General features: G+C 39.2%; 1 protein-coding gene across 4 annotated transcripts in view; it reads left to right on the forward strand.

The window, feature by feature from the left end:
• stard13b (StAR-related lipid transfer (START) domain containing 13b) overlaps positions 1 to 16,007 on the forward strand; it is a 450,686-nt gene extending 434,679 nt beyond the window's left edge. For all 4 annotated transcript variants that reach the window (XM_048598023.1, XM_048598026.1, XM_048598024.1 and 1 more), the window contains 5 exons: positions 2,420 to 2,534; positions 4,700 to 4,921; positions 7,517 to 7,734; positions 12,094 to 12,270; positions 14,436 to 16,007. In XM_048598023.1, the coding sequence (XP_048453980.1) occupies positions 2,420 to 2,534; positions 4,700 to 4,921; positions 7,517 to 7,734; positions 12,094 to 12,270; positions 14,436 to 14,553 (850 nt within the window). In that variant the 3' untranslated portion in view covers positions 14,554 to 16,007. The remainder of the gene's footprint in view (positions 1 to 2,419; positions 2,535 to 4,699; positions 4,922 to 7,516; positions 7,735 to 12,093; positions 12,271 to 14,435) is intronic.
• Positions 16,008 to 17,906: the final 1,899 nt, after the last annotated feature.

Raw genomic sequence — 17,906 nt, forward strand, 5'->3', positions numbered from 1 at the left:
GGCAATGAGGTGAATTTGGGAAGATGGCATGAGAAGCCCTGCTAGGGGTTGTGGAGAGAATTCCCCCATAAAACCCATGAAAATTGACACAGTCAAAATTTAATATGGACAAGAATGACATAATAAACCTTGGAAAGGAAAGAAACAAGGGTTTGAATCTTACCAAAAATTGACTGTCATTAAATGTTCTGCTGTCACTTGTCTTTCCATTAGACTAAACTACTCATGCTTTCCAAATCCCTTTTACAGATTGTTCTCACTGTTTGCTTTTGTCATTAACAAATTTCTATATAATGTATTGCTTTCCTTATGCTAAAATGCAAAACATCTTTATGTACCAAGATCAAATGTATAACTGGCGCTGAGTGCTGGGTTATACAACTGTGCTGCTCAGTATGATACTAAATTTCATTTCGTTGCGTACACTTGATTTCTTCTTCTTTCAAAGCTCATAAGACAGTCAGTTGAGTGACTGCAGGTAATCTACGTACTTCTACCATATTCTCCTTCAGCAAAATCCATTGGTGAAAGTAGCAGGACTGATAGCATTAAATTTACTAAAGGACGATTGAGACAAACCTCAGTTAAAGTCCGGAACAAACTCCCTACCAGCAGCGAAGAAGTACCAACACCAAAAGGATCGCAGCAATTCAAGAAACCAGCTCACTGCATTTTCTCAAGGGCAATTAGAGATAGTCAAATGCTGATCCAACCAGCGATACCCACATCCCATGAATGAATAACAAAAAATCTATGGTCTGTCCTTAAACTAAGTATTTTTGAATGAATTTTTTTTTTGTCTATTCTTCCTATGGATGTCTCTGGCAATTCCAGCATTTGTTGTCCATCCCTAACTGCACTTGAACTGTGCGACTTGCTAGGCAGAAGAGTTAAGAGTTGGCCATATTACTATTGTGCTGGAATTGCATGTTAGCTGGACTAGGTGAGAACTGTAGATTTCTCTACCTGAAGAGCATTCTAACAATTAATAGCTGCAGCAGACCCCATTACTGAGACTAGCGTTCCATTTCAGATATTCTTTGAGTTTAAATTCCACCAGCTACCATGGTGGTTTTTGAACCCATTTCCCAGAGCATTAAACAAAAAAAAACTTCCAGATCATAGAATCCCTACAATGCAGATGCTGGAAATCTGAAACAAAACGCCAATTGTCTGGCAGCATCTGCGAAGAGAAAGTAGAGTTAATGTTTCAGGTCCAGAGACCGAAGGGACCCGGACCTGCGACGTTGATTCTACTTTCTTTCCACAGTGCTGCCAGACCTGCTGAGTTTCTCCAGAAATTAATGTTTTTGTCCCAGAACACTAACCTGGGCCTCTGGATTATAGGTCCAGTGCCATCACCACCTATTTCTACCATTTCTTCGCCATGATTACAAATTATTATCAGCAGCAATAAGGCAGGAGGGCCACAGCATTGTTAATGCGTAATGTTTTCAAAAATAACTAAGTTGGAGCCCATCCTATTGAAGCTCATTGCAAAGTAATTAGCAATTAATAAGTGGCTTTAACAAAATGAATCATAAGAATAGTTCAGTCCCCAAGGTTTTTTTTAGAATAATCTGATTTGTCTTTGGTTAATATAAAGCAAAATTTAGACGCATGAAGAAAACTGGGTTAAATAATTTTGTATTTCATTGTGTTTGCTTTTGGATATGAATGTGATTTAAAATTTCTTCATAACCAAGCACTGCTAAATTTGGCTGTTTTAATTTCCCCTTCACTGATAACGTGTTCAATCTGCTTAAGTGTATTTACTCTCTAGGTAAAAATACAGATACATGGAGCCAAGCTGTGACATCAAATTAATATCCTGGCGTTTTCACTCGATTAACTTTTAACTTTTGGAGGTCACCAGGCAGACTTCATGTTTAACTTTTTGGCACTATCCACAGCTATTTCCCTCTGCCAAGGGATTCAGCATATTTTGGGAAAAATACATACCTGTGTAAACTATGCAGTTTGTTAGAAGTGGCAGCCCTGAAAGTGTCAAGATGACAATTCCAATTCTGTGTATTAATCAAGTCATTTCAAGAATATTTTATAATTTAGGCTATGGTTCAGAATTAAAGCAGCATTGCCATCCAAAAACATAGCAGCATCTGACACATGAATTGTTTTCCAGTTAGCAAGTTGGTATATCAAAAGTAAAGGCTGTCAAGTGGTTAAGCACAAAAGCATCTGTGAAGAGAAACAAGGTTAACAAAATCAATGACAGTTCGTCAGAACTCTGAGTAATTCACCCAACAGACAACCAGAAGGACAAACAATATTTTAGCTCTTATCAGGAAATATAAAAAGTAGCTTCTCCGTCACCTTGACGCCTTGCTTGTGTGTGCACCTAATCACTTTCAGATTAAAATGAACAACTAACCAGTCTTTTCCTCCTGATTTACAATAGGGTAATGCATCGTAAATATGCAACGGGAAAGCCTGACCAGAAAGATTTGAATGAGAATCTTGCGGCTACACAGGGACTGGCCCAGATGATCATAGAATGCAACAAAATTTTCCAGGTGAGCCACTGTTCAGTAGCTAAATGAAAGAACTTTAAACCACGATGATTCAGAGGTGTTTTATAATTGCTGTATTATTATTGCATAACCATTAGAGTCAATAAAATTGATAAACTGCAATATGTTACCAAATTTTAATTCCTATAATGTGATCTGCTTTAACCTCAATTTGTGCTCAGTGAGCTGATCTCAGCCAAGGGAGTAGAATTCTTTGAGGAGGTGACAGTTATGGTGAATGTGGGGAAAGATATTGTTGGTATGTAACCATCAGAAGACCTTTGACAGGATATCACACAACTAAGGAAGTTTCAGAAATACAGAACTAAATGTGACAAAACAAATTTGACCATTAACTGATTACAGCGATTGGAAGTTAAATGTAATCTCTGAGTGGCTAGAGTAAGTAGTAATATCTTGCAGGATTCTGGTCTGGGACTGCTATGGCTGAATTTTTACCAAGCCCAAGATGGCAGACTTAGAAGCTGGCAAGACAGGAAAATAGGTGGCATGCCACTTATGGGTGACGCTCTAATGCATTCTCACTGCTGGGGATCTTTCCCAGGGTCACACTCCGAATTGGATCAGTTACTTGAGGTAGTTGGTCAGTTACTGGTTAGTGGCGATTTTGGTCTCCGTTGCGTTTTGTGGCTGGCCCTAAGTCCTGTTTGGAGACCGCAAATACCTCCAGTAAATTGGCAGTCAGGAAAACTGCACTCCTGGCTAAGTTTGACCCACTGAAGAAATGTCCTCCATCCCAGTGGATCTACTGGTCTATATCGTGTTTATTTTTCCGTTGCTTTGCAGGCCAATACAAGCAGTTCCACGCTGAAGAAGGGTCACTGGATCTGAAACATTAATTCTGAATTCTCTCCATAGATGCTGCCAGACCTGCTGAGTTTCTCCAGCAACTTCTGTTCATGCTTTAGTTCCATGCTGAGATGCCCTAGACAGTGTTTCTCAAACCTTTTCCCATTGTGACTCCATTCTGGTGCTTGCAAGTTGCTGGGACCCTACACCTCAGGGAGTGGGATGAAAAGAAGCTTGTCAGAGAGGGGAGATACCTTTTTGTATTAGGGGTATGTATGAGGGAGGGTTAAAAATTCTAAGAGCAATGGAAGTAGAGGGGGGAAAGCTTTCAATCAAAATTATAAAGCAACCATCCTTTGTTATTTTATCAGGACAGGATTCCGTCCCCCAGGACTAGGGCAGTTAAGCGTTGTCCACACACCTGTTAGGACCTGGTTCGCCACAGCAGTTATTGCTGCCTCAGAACTCTCAATCCTAAAATTTTGGCTGGTGACCCCAGTCAAGATCACCAACCGTCGTTTTGGGAAGCTCTGCAATGGTTTCCGACCTGCTTTCATTTGGCTGAAAAATGACTGATGGAATTCAGTGTCAGTAGATTTGAGAGACCCCGTTATTCTTTCCAGGGATGATTATTTTGAAAGAAGAAGTAATGGTTTGGTGGCTAGCTTGATGTGAAATAGCAGAAGGATTCAGAGGTTTAAGTTTGCAAGACATCCATCAGTGCTTTTTCACATACATAAGGCTATTAAAAAGAAAATGGAATTTTGATGTAATGACAAACGGTCATTCACTCGGGAGTTGATTTGATTGGCCACCAGAACTTTGGAAGGTCAGTGGAAACCCTGGATAAAATGTAAACAAAATTTTCCGTGGTGACTTATTTGGAGAACCCTCGATAATTTTACAGGCATCACACTTTTTTTTTTAAAACATCTTCATCTTCACCCCAGCAGTCTGCTGTTCTAAGCTGGATTCAAATACTATGAAAGCACATAGTTTTGTTTGAACCACACAACTGATTGCAGTGAATTATGACAGTACCAGTTCACATGCAAGTACCTTTGGTAGTTCCTATTAATTCATAGTTAATTGGTTTAAAATGTAACATGTAAACACAGCACCATGCAGTTAGTTTATCAGGTATTTGGATTAATTTTTATTTACTGGTTGTTTTTAAGGTTTCAATATCACTTTGCAGTACAGAATTCAATTCTGTTACTAAAAGCTGAAAATCCAGAACACACTCTTTAGTGTCTGGGGGTCTAGCTGGCTCATTATGATCTGGTCAACTGTTGTTGTAAAGCTATTTTTCTGTGTCTGTAACTTATCTTTATCCAATTATCCACCACTTGGAACAGATCCCTCATGATATGATGATGCAGTCTCGGAACTCTTACATTGAGGCTGATGCCCATCCACTGACACTGGAGGAACTTGGAAAACAACTAGAAGATGAAGGGGCAAATTATCAGACTTACCTGGAGAACCTAATCCAGAACCTCCAGAAAGAAGCCAGGGAGAAATTTAAAAACTGGGTTTCGTGTCCATGCCCTGATAACACTGAACTTGCTTACAAAAAGGTAAGCTTTTACATAAGCGCTTATGCTATATTTGAATATTTTGATGATTTTAAAAAAAACCTACACTTTCTTTTAGGCACTGTCATATAAATGATGAACAATATAAACCTTGTACAAAATATCTCTTTAAAAATTCAACAGTAATTTTTAAGATCTTAGTCTGTGGAGATATTTGTGTTTCTCACTGCCTACTGGAATGACATTTCATCAGTATTAATGTCAATAACGTTGTCAGCAACATGTAGTGGTTGCGATTGCAAATATGATACAAAAATGTGTAAAGAAAGCTTTGGTGGCATAGATAAAATTGTCACTTAATGCATTGGTTGCATGTGGATTTTCCAAAAACATCCTTTCTAATTATCCTCTACAAGAGTCTTTATCTCTGTGAAGTGCTCAAAGAATGGAGGAAAAGCTGCCATTTCTAAAGAGAAAAGCAGACTGCATTGAAGTGCATCATCTTGATATGACACTTGACAGCCAGTCATAAAAGTTTACAAACAGGTTGTGTTTTTTATTGTTCTGTCAGTCAATAATGATCAGTGTCACAGAACATCTAATGCGATAATTTAAATATGGTTATTGTAAACATGTCCATTTAAACCAGGCACCACCTTCTATTAATATGGATAAACTAATACAGGAAATATGAGCAAATCAACATATTGTAGTGAACATAAAATCATGCATTGGGTGCAGATCCTTCTTCCAAACCGCAAGAGAGACAGATGGTTTCTTCCTAATATTGGTGGAGTGCAGTTATCTACCCAAAATAAACTGTAGTCCAGTTCTCAGCCTCTGATTGTTCACTTTACTTAAGTTTGCTGTTTCTGGCTGACTGAGACATCCTGTATTTATACCATACAACTACAAAATTCAGATTTTATATACATGTTGTAAAATAAATTTCTTAATTGTTATTTCAACAGCTTTCTCCTGATGTCATGAAACATTAATCACTTTCAGCTTTTAACTGTATTTTAACAAAACCAGAATTTCCTGTCCCAGCAAACTACAGATCAATCAGCATCTGTTTTTTTTTAGAAAGAAAAAGGCAAGGTTTACTGTTTTGGGTGTGTTCCCTTCAGTAGAAATGCCACATCCTTTTCACTTTAGAGACATTCAATTGATCTGTCATGTATTTCAGCATTTTATTCTTTCTATATTGCCTGTAAACTTGTAAAGAGTTCTTGTTTTTTGATTTTCTGTTTTATTGAGGTATGTATAATGAATAAAAGTATCAAAGACTCATTCATAGGAAAGCACACAATTGGCGGTATTCTGACTTGAAATAAAGAACCAGCATTTGTGTAGCACCCAATACAACCTCAGGATGTCCCAAATTGTTATAAAAATGATAAATTATTTTTTAAAGCATATCCATGTCTTAATCTTGGAAATGCAATATCCAAATTGTCCCACAAACTGCATGATGAGAAATAGAAGCACTGGTATTCATTTGACCATCAAGCCTTCTCGGTAATTCAGTAAAGTCATGCTGATCTTGTACTTCAAGGCAACCTTCCTATACTATCTCCACATCCCTTGGCTCCCTTTTTTATCAGTCTCTGTCTTGAATGGATTCAATGATTGAGTATTCACAGCTGTCAATGGTACAAAATTCCAAAGATTCACATCTCTTTAAACAAAGAAATTTCTCTTCACCTCCATCTTCAATGGATGACCCTTACTCGGATATTGTAACTCCTGGGAAAGCCTTGTCTTTCCACAGTGAATACCACCAGGAGTTTCCCTCTCACACAATTTTTTGTTCAGTTAATAACTTTCATATTTCTAATGTTCGGTAATATAAATAAATAAATACAAAGTAATACGGATGCTGGCGATCTGAGATAAAAACAAAGTACTGGAGAAACTCGGCAGGTCTAGCAGTATCTGTAGAAAGAGAAGTAGAGTTAATATTTCGAGTCCAACGTGACTCTGCTCAGGTTCCAATGAAGAGTCATGTTGGACTTTATTGCTCTCTCCACAGCTGCTGCCAGATCAATTCTTTCTCCAGCACATTTGGATTTTCTTAAAGTTGGGTTGACTCTCCAGCTCTTTTTAAAAACAAAAAGGTGCTAAGACCCAGTTCCAGGATTCCCAACCCCATTCACAGGCTTTCACTGAGACTTTTTAAAACAGGTTGTAGTTACAAGCCTGCAAAATTTCATTAATAAAATATGAAACTGAATGCTAGTCTCGGCAATGATGACCATTCAAATATTGAAACTAATCTGGTTCATTAATGTCTTTTTTTTTTTTGGGAAGGAAATCTGCCTGCCTACCTTACCTAGCCTGGCCGACATGTGACTGCAGAATCCCAGCAATGTGGACGACCCATGGCAGCCCACTGAGATACCCACATTAGCTACTCAGATCAAGGGCACTTTGGGATGGGCAGTATAGTGCTGGCCTTGCCTGTGATGACCACATCTCATGAAAGAATAAATTAACTAAAGGGGCTTGAGCACACAACCTTGTTCAGAGGCAGGAATGCTAAACACTGACCAGCAACCATTTTCTAATATTTATAAGTTATAAATTGTTCCAGTTAATGATTGCAATAATAAAAGCTTTTTTTTTATATGGTAGGTTGGTGATGGTCACCCTCTCCGTCTGTGGAAGGTATCCGTTGAAGTAGAGGCACCACCTTCTGTAGTTCTAAATCGGGTACTACGAGAGCGCCACTTGTGGGACGATGACCTACTCCAGTGGAAAGTTGTGGAGTCCCTGGACAAGCAGACCGAAATTTTTCAGTATGTCTTGAACAGCATGGCCCCCCACCCCAGCCGGGACTTTGTTACACTGAGGTAAATTTTGAATGTGTAATACACCACATCCAAAACACACAACCTGGTAATAAAACGGAAAGCAAAAGTTGAACGTTTGGTGACAATAAGAATGTTTCAATGGGAAGTGGGTGAGCAGAATTTAAACTTAGTTTAACATTTTGAATTTAACTGGGAACCTTGGAGGCTGTAAAACGAAATTGCTTACCAATGGCAGTTAACTGTCAATCAGTTGCAAGTGCCCAAACAAGGGCTAATTATTGTGAGCATTTGTAACTTGGTTATGGCTCAAAACAAAACATAAAAACAAGTTCCAGAGATGTAGAGGAAAAGATTGCAAAGATGATTCTGGATAGGAGCGAAAGTAACAGGGTAGTTGTTATGGGGGACTTTAACTTTCCAAATATTGACTGGAAACGCTATAGTTCGAGTACGTTAGATGGGTCAGTTTTTGTCCAATGTGTGCAGGAGGGTTTCCTGACACAGTATGTAGATAGGCCAACAAGGGGCGAGGCCACATTGGATTTGGTACTAGGTAATGAACCAGGCCAGGTGTTAGATTTGGAGGTAGGTGAGCACTTTGGTGATAGTGACCACAATTCGGTTACGTTTACTTTAGCGATGGAAAGGGATCGGTATATAATGCAGGGCAAGAGTTATAGCTGGGGGAAAGGCAATTATGAGGCGATGAGGCAAGATTTAGGATGCATAGGATGGAGAAGGAAACTGCAGGGGCTGGGCACAATTGAAATGTGGAGCTTGTTCAAGGAACAGCTACTGCGTGTCCTTGAGAAGTATGTACCTGTCAGGCAGGGAGGAAGTGGTCGAGCGAGGGAACCGTGGTTTACTAAAGAAGTTGAATCTCTTGTCAAGAGGAAGAAGGAGGCTTATGTAGAGATGAGGCGTGAAGGCTCAGTTAGGGTGCTTGAGAGTTACAAGTTAGCCAGGAAGGACCTAAAGAGAGAGCTAAGAAGAGCCAGGAGGGGACATGAGAAGTCTTTAGCAGGTAGGATCAAGGAAAACCCTAAAGCTTTCTATAGGTATGTCAGGAATAAAAGAATGACGAGAGTAAGATTGGGGCCGGTCATGGACAGTAGTGGGAAGTTGTGCGTGGAGTCCGAAGAGATAGGAGAGGTGCTAAATGAATATTTTTCGTCAGTATTCACACAGGAAAAGACAATGTAGTCGAGGAGAATACTGAGATACAGTCTATTAGACTAGACGGGATTGAGGTTCATAAGGAGGAGGTGTTAGCAATTCTGGAAGGTGTGAAAATAGATAAGTCCCCTGGGCCGGATTGGATTTATCCTAGGATTCTCTGGGAAGCTAGAGAGGAGATTGCAGAGTCTTTGGCTTTGATCTTTATGTCGTCATTGTCTTCAGGAATAGTGCCAGAAGACTGGAGGATAGCAAATGTTGTCCCCTTGTTCAAGAAGGGGAGTAGAGACAACCCTGGTAATTATAGACCAGTGAGCCTTACTTCGGTTGTGGGTAAAGTGTTGGAAAGGATTATAAGAGATAGGATTTATAATCATCTAGAAAGGAATAATTTGCTTAGGGATAGTCAACACGGTTTTGTGAAGGGTAGGTCGTGCCTCACAAACCTTATTGAGTTCTTTGAGAAGGTGACCAAACAGGTGGATGAGGGTAGAGCGGTTGATGTGGTGTATTTGGATTTCAGTAAAGCGTTTGATAAGGTTCCCCACGGTAGGCTATTGCAGAAAATACGGAGGCATGGGATTAAGGGTGATTTAGCGGTTTGGATCAGAAATTGGCTAGCTGTAAGAAGACAGAGGGTGGTGGTTGATGGGAAATGTTCATCCTGGAGTTCAGTTACTAGTGGTGTACCTCAAGGATCTGTTTTGGGGCCACTGCTGTTTGTCATTTTTATAAATGACCTGGATGAGGGCGTAGAAGGATGGGTTAGTAAATTTGCGAATGACACCAAAGTTGGTGGAGTTGTGGATAGTGCGGAAGGATGTTGCAGGTTACAGAGGGACATAGATAAGCTGCAGAGCTGGGCTGAGAGGTGGCAAATGGAGTTTAATGCGGAAAAGTGTGAGGTGATTCACTTTGGAAGGAATAACAGGAATACAGAGTACTGGGCTAATGGTAAGATTCTTGGTAGTGTGGATGAGCAGAAAGATCTCGGTGTCCATGTGCATAGATCACTGAAAGTTGCCACCCAGGTTGATAGCGTTGTTAAGAAGGCGTACAGTATGTTAGGTTTTATTGGTAGAGGGATTGAGTTTCGGAGCCATGAGGTCATGTTGCAGCTGTACAAAACTCTGGTGCGGCCGCACTTGGAGTATTGCGCACAGTTCTGGTCACCGAATTATAGGAAGGATGTGGAAGCATTGGAAAGGGTGCAGAGGAGATTTACCAGGATGTTGCCTGGTATGGAGGGAAGGTCTTATGGGGAAAGGCTGAGGGTCTTGAGGCTGTTTTCGTTAGAGAGAAGAAGGTTAAGAGGTGACTTGATAGAGACATACAAGATGATCAGAGGATTAGATAGGGTGGACAGTGGGAGCCTTTTTCCTCGGATGGTGATGGCTAGCACGAGGGGACATAGCTTTAAATTGAGGGGTGATAGATATAGGACAGATGTCAGAGGTAGGTTCTTTACTCAGTAGTAAGGGCGTGGAATGCCCTGCCTGCAAAAATAGTAGACTTGCCCACTTTAAGGGCATTTAAATGGTCATTGGATAAACATATGGATGATAATGGAATAGTTTAGGTTAGATGGGCTTCAGATTGGTTTCACAGGTTGGCGCAACATCGAGGGCCGAAGGGCCTGTACTGCGCTGTAATGTTCTATGTTCTATGTTCTAAGTGATGCACAAATTTCAAATGGAACGTAAAAGTAGGGAATTTGATGAATGGGTATTTTGACAGTGGGAAGGAGGTACAATTTCTTCCATTTTGGATGCAGTTCATTTTGTCTTCGGGCAGTAGTTAATTTTTGTCTGGTGTTATAGTGTTCATTGCAAATTAGTGTAAAAAATAAAGATTCTTTCGTTTTTTTCCTTTTTGAAACCAAAACATGGATATAAATCCAGACATAACCACCCCTTGTGTGCAGAACTATATCCCAACTCCACTTTGAGTGGTGTTTATTGGAAGATGGACATTTCCTAAAAACAAAAGGGAAGATTTACACTAAACCTTCACAAAATGGACTCTTGAGAGTGAGTCGCTGTACCCCCTCCATAAAATATAGCTTTGTTATCGTCACCCAAGAGGTGAGAAAGGGAGGGGGAGTTATCCCACACCTCTCCTCATTCATATATAAAGGTTTGGCTCTGTTTTTTAAACTGTGCCTAGTTCTACAATTTATCTTCCACCTGTTCCCTTTAATATCTTGGAAACTTGGATCAAATTATCATGAATCCTAGGATGGAATCTTATAGCGATCTGAGTGAAGTGGGTTATGGTGAGGTTTGTGACAGTCAGAGGGCCATCTCGACATTGGGAGTGACTCCGTCCATCATTTATGCTTTTCACAAGCATCCCAGTGAGTTTCTTGTGACCCTCAGCTGATGACGAAACTGCTTAACCTAGACTGAAAAGAGCTACAGAGCAGAATAGCAGAAGCTAGCCAGCCCCCTGTGAATTGGGGTATTTCCAAGGGCATGAGACAAAATAAAGACCGAAAACTTGCCACAGAGAGAGTACAGCGAAGATTCACTAGTCTGATTCCTGGGATAGCAGATTTGTTTGAGGAGCAATTGGGTCAGCTCAGTTTGTCACTGGAGTTTGAGGATAAAAGGTATCTTACTGAAACATATCAAATGTAAAGTTCTGATTTGGTTTCACAAACTGGATGCCAGGATGATGTTTTCCCTAGCTGAAGGGCTTACAAAAAGGGGTTGCAATCTTACGGGCTAGACTATTTAGAACCAAGATGAGAGAAATTTATTCATTGAGAGAACTAGTACACCTGACGATTATTCTGGACACTGACGTCATCAATGGTTATAAAGAGACCGGGGAATACGGTGTTCAGTTAGAGGATCGGTTGCAGTCATGTTGAATGGTAGAGCAAACTCAATGGCTGAATTGCTTCCTCTTGCTCCTGTTTTCTATGTTTTATAGTGATTTTGCCCAAGATACCTGACAAACGTTCATATTATTGATATATTAGAATTTTGAATATTCGTTGAAACCAAAACACAATTCTTAGTCGTCTTGAATTTGGTATTCACTTATTTAATCAATGAAATGGAAAGTAAATCTAAACTAAGCCTGTGACTACCAAAGCTTCAATGAAGCTGATAAGGCTCTTTCTTATTGGACATTGTGATGTAAGAATCATTTTATTACTTTTCTTCTTGTAAATTCAAGATAAAATAAGTTTGCTTTTTGCTCTGGCTCTTTCAGAACATGGAGGACCGATTTACCAAAGGGAACGTGCGCACTTGTGGCCATTTCTATAGAACACGATGATGCACCTTTGGTGGGTGGAGTCCGAGCCATGGTCATTGACAGTCAGTGTCTGATTGAGCCATGTGGCTCAGGGAAATCCAGAATGACACACTTAAGCAGAGCAGATCTGAGGTAACTGAGCTGTAGCACTATTTTCTGTATTTTTTACATTTTAACATTGGCCCACAGTGACAAAAAGGGAGAAAAGTCTTGGTGCTCACCTTCATTCTTCAATAACTCTCCAGTCTGCAGAGGTGAAGGAATAAATATTTAAATATTACTGAAGAGAGACATATGCCACTGAAGTTTCTTGCCTTGCAGTCTTCAGGACAAACACAAGAATACTAAATTTCAAACAGTCCCCACAATTTATATGATGAGAGAAATTGGGTGATAATTGGCTGATAAAGCAACTCTGGCTGAGGCATGACCATGGACAATGAAGTGGGCAACTATAGGACCAGTCCTTTTGGGTAATTAAAAATAAGGGACAGAATCACTGTGAGGATTCCATTGGATAATGCTGGAAGGATGCCTTTCCTTCGAGAGAATCCAGACTGAAGCGTTGTTTGAGGTTTTTTTTTTTTTTGCTCACTCGGGATGTGTGTATCGCTGGTTGGCCAGCAATTTTATCGCCTGTCCTTAGTTGTCCTTGAGAAGGTGGTGATGAGCTGCCATCTTGAACCGCTGCAGCCCTTGTGCTGTAGATTGACCCACAATGCCATTCAGGAGGAAATTCCAGGATTTTGACCCAGCAACCGTGTAGGAACAGCAATATGTTTCCAAGACAGGGTATTGAGTAGCTCAGAGGAGATCTTGAAAGTGGTGGTATTCCCTTGTATTGGCCGCCCTTGTCCTTCTAGATGGAAGTGGCTGTGGATTTGGAAGGTGCTGACTGAGGACCTTTGAATTTCTGCATTGCATCTTGTAGGTAGTACACACTGCTGCTGAGCAATGATGGTCTAAGGAGTGAATGTTTGTGGACATGTGCCAAACAGGCTGCTTTGTCTTGGATGGTGTCAAGCTTCTGGAGTTTTGGAGCTGCACTCATCCAGGCAAATGGAGAATATTTTACTGCATTCCTAACTTATGTCTTGTAGATAGCTGACAGGCTTCAGGGAGTCAGGAGGTGAGTTACTCACCTCAGTCTTCCTGGCTTCTGACCTGCTCTTGCAACTACTCTATATATGTATAGCAGGTTCAGTTGAATTTCTGGTCAGTGGTAACCCCAATGATGCTGATAGTGTCGGATTGATGGCAACGTCATTGCATGTCTAGGTACAGTGGTTAGATTGTCTGTTATTGGTGATGGTCATTGCCTGAGATCAAGATGTTTCCCCTTTAAGATGGTGATGGAGATTTTATTTTTCTGGGAGGATCATTAGGCTGTGGAACTCTTCTGCAGAATGCTGTGGATACTGGCTAACTAAATTTATTAAAGGTAGAGTTAGGTTTTCACTAGAAAAGATAGTTGAGGATTATTGGATGAGGTTGATTGGGCAGCAGACAGGAAAATGGAGTTGAGGCCACAACCAGATCAGCCATGATCCTGCTGAATGGCCTGTTCCTGCACCAAAGTCCTCTGTATAGACATCTTGAACTAAGATCACAGCATATCAAGAGAAGAAATCCAAAATGTGACGATACAAAGAAAGGTGTTGGGCATTGTGTTTCAAGGCAGTAAGTCAATTTTGTAATTCTGCTGATCACTCAAACTGCTCAAGCTTCACTCTCTGATTAATGATATCGTGCTGCACAATTAAATTACTGCTTTCTAGCTGTCAGCCATCTGTTATTGAATGTAGCATTACTGTCTACCTGAAGTAGAAACTGAAGCTGCTGGAAGCACACAGCTAATGAATCAGCATATGATAATAGAAAGTAGACCAGCATTTCAGGTCATGCTGTTCATTCGAACTTGGGCATGAAATGTACCCAAAATGTGAACTTGTCATTCTTTATCACATACGGGGTGATCTTCCAACATTTTCTGTTTTTATTTTTTGGTATAGCTGTGTCTTTTTCCGTGGTGTATTAAAACAGTGTAGATATTCTTATGGCTTAAAGAGCATAAATCTTCCTTTCAGAAAGTTAAAGTTTTGTTTCCCGAAGTTAATGGTCATATGCTGGCATGTAATATGTATTAGTTATTTGTGGTCTATTGTTGTGGCTGAGTGCATATGATTAACTCAAATTTAACTGAAGGCTGACACTGTTTCATGCCCCAATATTTGTGTATGTTTGTTTCAGTCTGGAGAATTCATTACACTAATATCTAAACATTTTGACGTCTTTAGAGGTCGGACTCCAGAATGGTACAACAAAGCCTTTGGATATCTCTGTGCAGCAGATGCTGAAAGGATCAGAAACTCATTTCAACCTATAAATTCAGAAGGTCCAGAAACCAAAATCTAAAATGGAAGATTATATATTGGAAGGGAAGCCATTTTATGGGAAAGTTGATTCCTAGAGACAAATATATAAATAGCTCACAGTAATAGTGAATGGCTTCCTTGCTAGCAAAGACAGTTGTAATTTTTTTGGTATTGAATGATAAACTTGCCAAGGCTGTTCATGGTACTGTACTGTCCTGATTGCCATAGTTATCCTCTAGATTGCAAACACACAGTGGTGCTGACCAGCATCATCCATAGCTAGATTTTATATTGTGTATTGCAGTGCCTTTCTTCATGGCCTGATTCAAACTTTCTGCAATTCCTGTTCCATTTGCTGGATAGATTTGTATAAAACCATGCATCTAGAGCTGTTTAGAAAGTCACTTTCAATATTTGTATTTTTAATTTATCCATGTATACTTGGTGGAAAACTAAGCCTGGAGTCTAGATAATTATTGTAGGCCTCTTAGAAAAATTGAGATCATAAATCCAAACAGAATTTTAAACTGTGCTTTGCACGGTGCAAGGAATAAATGCTTCTGAGAAGCATCTACATTTTTATTTTATATATATGTAGATAATAAAGATCTATATGAAGTATAAATATATATATATATTCTGTATCTGTATTTTAAGCATTTAACATTTCGCTGTAATGCCTGGCTGTCTAGCTGGTATTTCTAGCTCTTGGATCCCAAATCTTGCCATAGAATTTTAAGCTGATTTTTTGCTATTGTGAGCCAGATGTTTGCACAACAAGGCCAATTTCACAATGACCTTTTGAGGTCAGATCTGCTTTGACACAGTTTTGGCTTGACTTTACCTATGTTGGAAATAGTCAAGAAAAGCAACAGAGCTGAAAATAATGCGCATGTATAGATAGATTATTTCACAAAATCTTTGGACCTTTCCTCCAGCAAACATGCAAGTATGTATTTAAAAAAAAATTATACATTTCAGTAATTTATTGTTCACTCTTGATTAGCAAAAATAGGAATTTTTACTGAAATCTTATTAAGAACATTTCTGCAGAGAATGCAGCTTCATTGTACACCTATTATACTGGGCATGTTTTAAAGCGCATTACCATTTTTACAGTATTATTTTCATATACAACATGGTGCAATTACTGGTAAACAATAGTGAAAAAATACTATGTCAGTGCCACATACCTGGTCACAGTCACATTCTTACTGAGTGTAGTCACTTTATATGTGCATGAATCAAGTGGTTATACTTGGGCCATATTTTCAACATAGTATTATTGCCTCTGATTGGGATTCAGTATGACCAGGAATTTTATTTAAGGATGTAACTATTTATACCTCATTTTTACCTCATTTGTTGGATTTGTTTTGACTGTAAAAATGTTTATCTAATACTAGAGTAAGAACTTCTGATACATTTAAAATATTTGTGGTTAAAAGTTTTCATTATTTCTTGTATAAAGAGTTTATTTTTCCTCATTATAAAATGCACTAATAAAGATTACATCATATAAAGAATTTCTTGGTATTAGTCACATGGAAGATTTTGTTGGCAATTTCATACGTACTGAAATACCACTTGAATATCTTAAGATGTACAGTTTGTATACTGTGTGGTAAATTAGTTTTCATTTTTATCATTAATCTAGAATCAGCTGGACAGCCCTAAACTGGGAACTCAAAAGAAGTGAATGGTGGAGTTTGGTGGGTGATTTGGAGGATGTAGGGTTTCAGTAGGTGCTTTAAAATGTCAGGAGAGTGTGATACAGAGGGGAAGTTAAAAAGGGGAGAATATGATGCAGAATTGCCAAGTGATTAGGCGAAGTGATAAGTGGGTTACTTACCAAACATTTTCCTGGTAGCGACTACTTAAATACGGCCAACTGTCAATATGGCCGCTTTTCATCCTATATCACACACCTCTACCTCCTGAAAGAAGAAGACCGAGAACAGGGGAAACTCCAGAAAGAAACCACATAATGACAATTTTAAAAAGTGAAGACTTTGTACTTGCATGACATGTTTCCCAGCTTCTGGGCATTGCAAGAAAGGCTATGATATCTTTTGCATACTTAGGCAAGGGTAGATGGACCTTGGTTTAATATCTCAATCAAAACATAGTACCTCAGTCAGTGCATCACTTTCTCAGTATTAATCGAAGTGTCAGCCTAGATTATGCACTCAAAATTGGAAGTGTAATCTGATCCTTAAACTTCTGACTTGAGCAAGAGAGCCACCATTGAACCAAAGCAACAAATACAAGAGCTATCACACATTATCTAGCATATTTGGGTAGTGTTGCAACTTGCCATTTGAATATTTGACAAATTTCCTGGAATCTGCTTTCCCAATTTGAACAAGATATGTCTGCAGAAAACTCATACCAATTCTGCACTCCGTGTCTCTACATTCCATTGAAACAGGATCAGTACATTTATCCTTTTGTGTTAGCCAGTACGTTTATTAAAAATCGGCCAAGTGCAGGAAGGGAAGAAAATTAAGTTCATGGAGAAGTATTCCTGTAATCATTTCATACTTACTACACTCTTATCAAAACCATTTTTAAAATAACACTTTGAGCATTCTAAGTGTATTTCTAAGAGCTCCCGATAGTCCAGTAATCTTTCTCTGCATTATTAGAATGTGAAATGCTTTACCATAAGCATTATTTCAGCAATATTTTAATTACTTCAGAAGTGAATGTAAAAGTTATTTTCAACAAGAGGAAGCTTAGTAATTATAGGGAACTAGCAGGAACTTTGAGTTTTAATGAGTGTTTCCAGCACTTAAAATGCTTTAGTCAACACAAAAACATTTTGTCCTTTTATACACGCACGGTCACACACATTAACTCACCCATCACAGCATCATAACTTAAATGATTTAGGTTTATTGATCAGGACACAATTTCAGCATAAAGATACACCATGACTCCAGCCAATGGTTGACTTATATAACATTAGTCTATATTTATTCAGTTATATTTTTCTGCACTCGCAAGCTCTAACAGATTTTTCCTTTGGTGGGGGTGGAAGTTGCTTCTGTCAAGCTTTGGACATATTGAACTTCAAAATTACCACTATGGTAATCAACAAGTAGCAAGTAATATATTTGTACCATACAAATGCCAGGTAATGGCAATCTCAAATAAGAAACTCCAACCATTGGGTAATGCCATTAAATGTTAAGGGGCAATCACTGAAACCCCACTATCAACATCCTAGAGGTTACCATTGACCAGTAACTGACTATTCTTGTAGCTACTGTGTCTTATATGGCTCATTCAGAGATCAGGAATTTTGCAGCAAATAACCCCCCACCTAACTCCCCCAAAGCCTATTCACTTGACCATAGCCCTGACTTGTCGAGATGATCCAGCAACATT

The sequence above is a fragment of the Rhincodon typus genome, chromosome 6, assembly GCF_021869965.1.
Source record: "Rhincodon typus isolate 14 chromosome 6, sRhiTyp1.1, whole genome shotgun sequence".
Taxonomy (NCBI): domain Eukaryota; kingdom Metazoa; phylum Chordata; class Chondrichthyes; order Orectolobiformes; family Rhincodontidae; genus Rhincodon; species Rhincodon typus.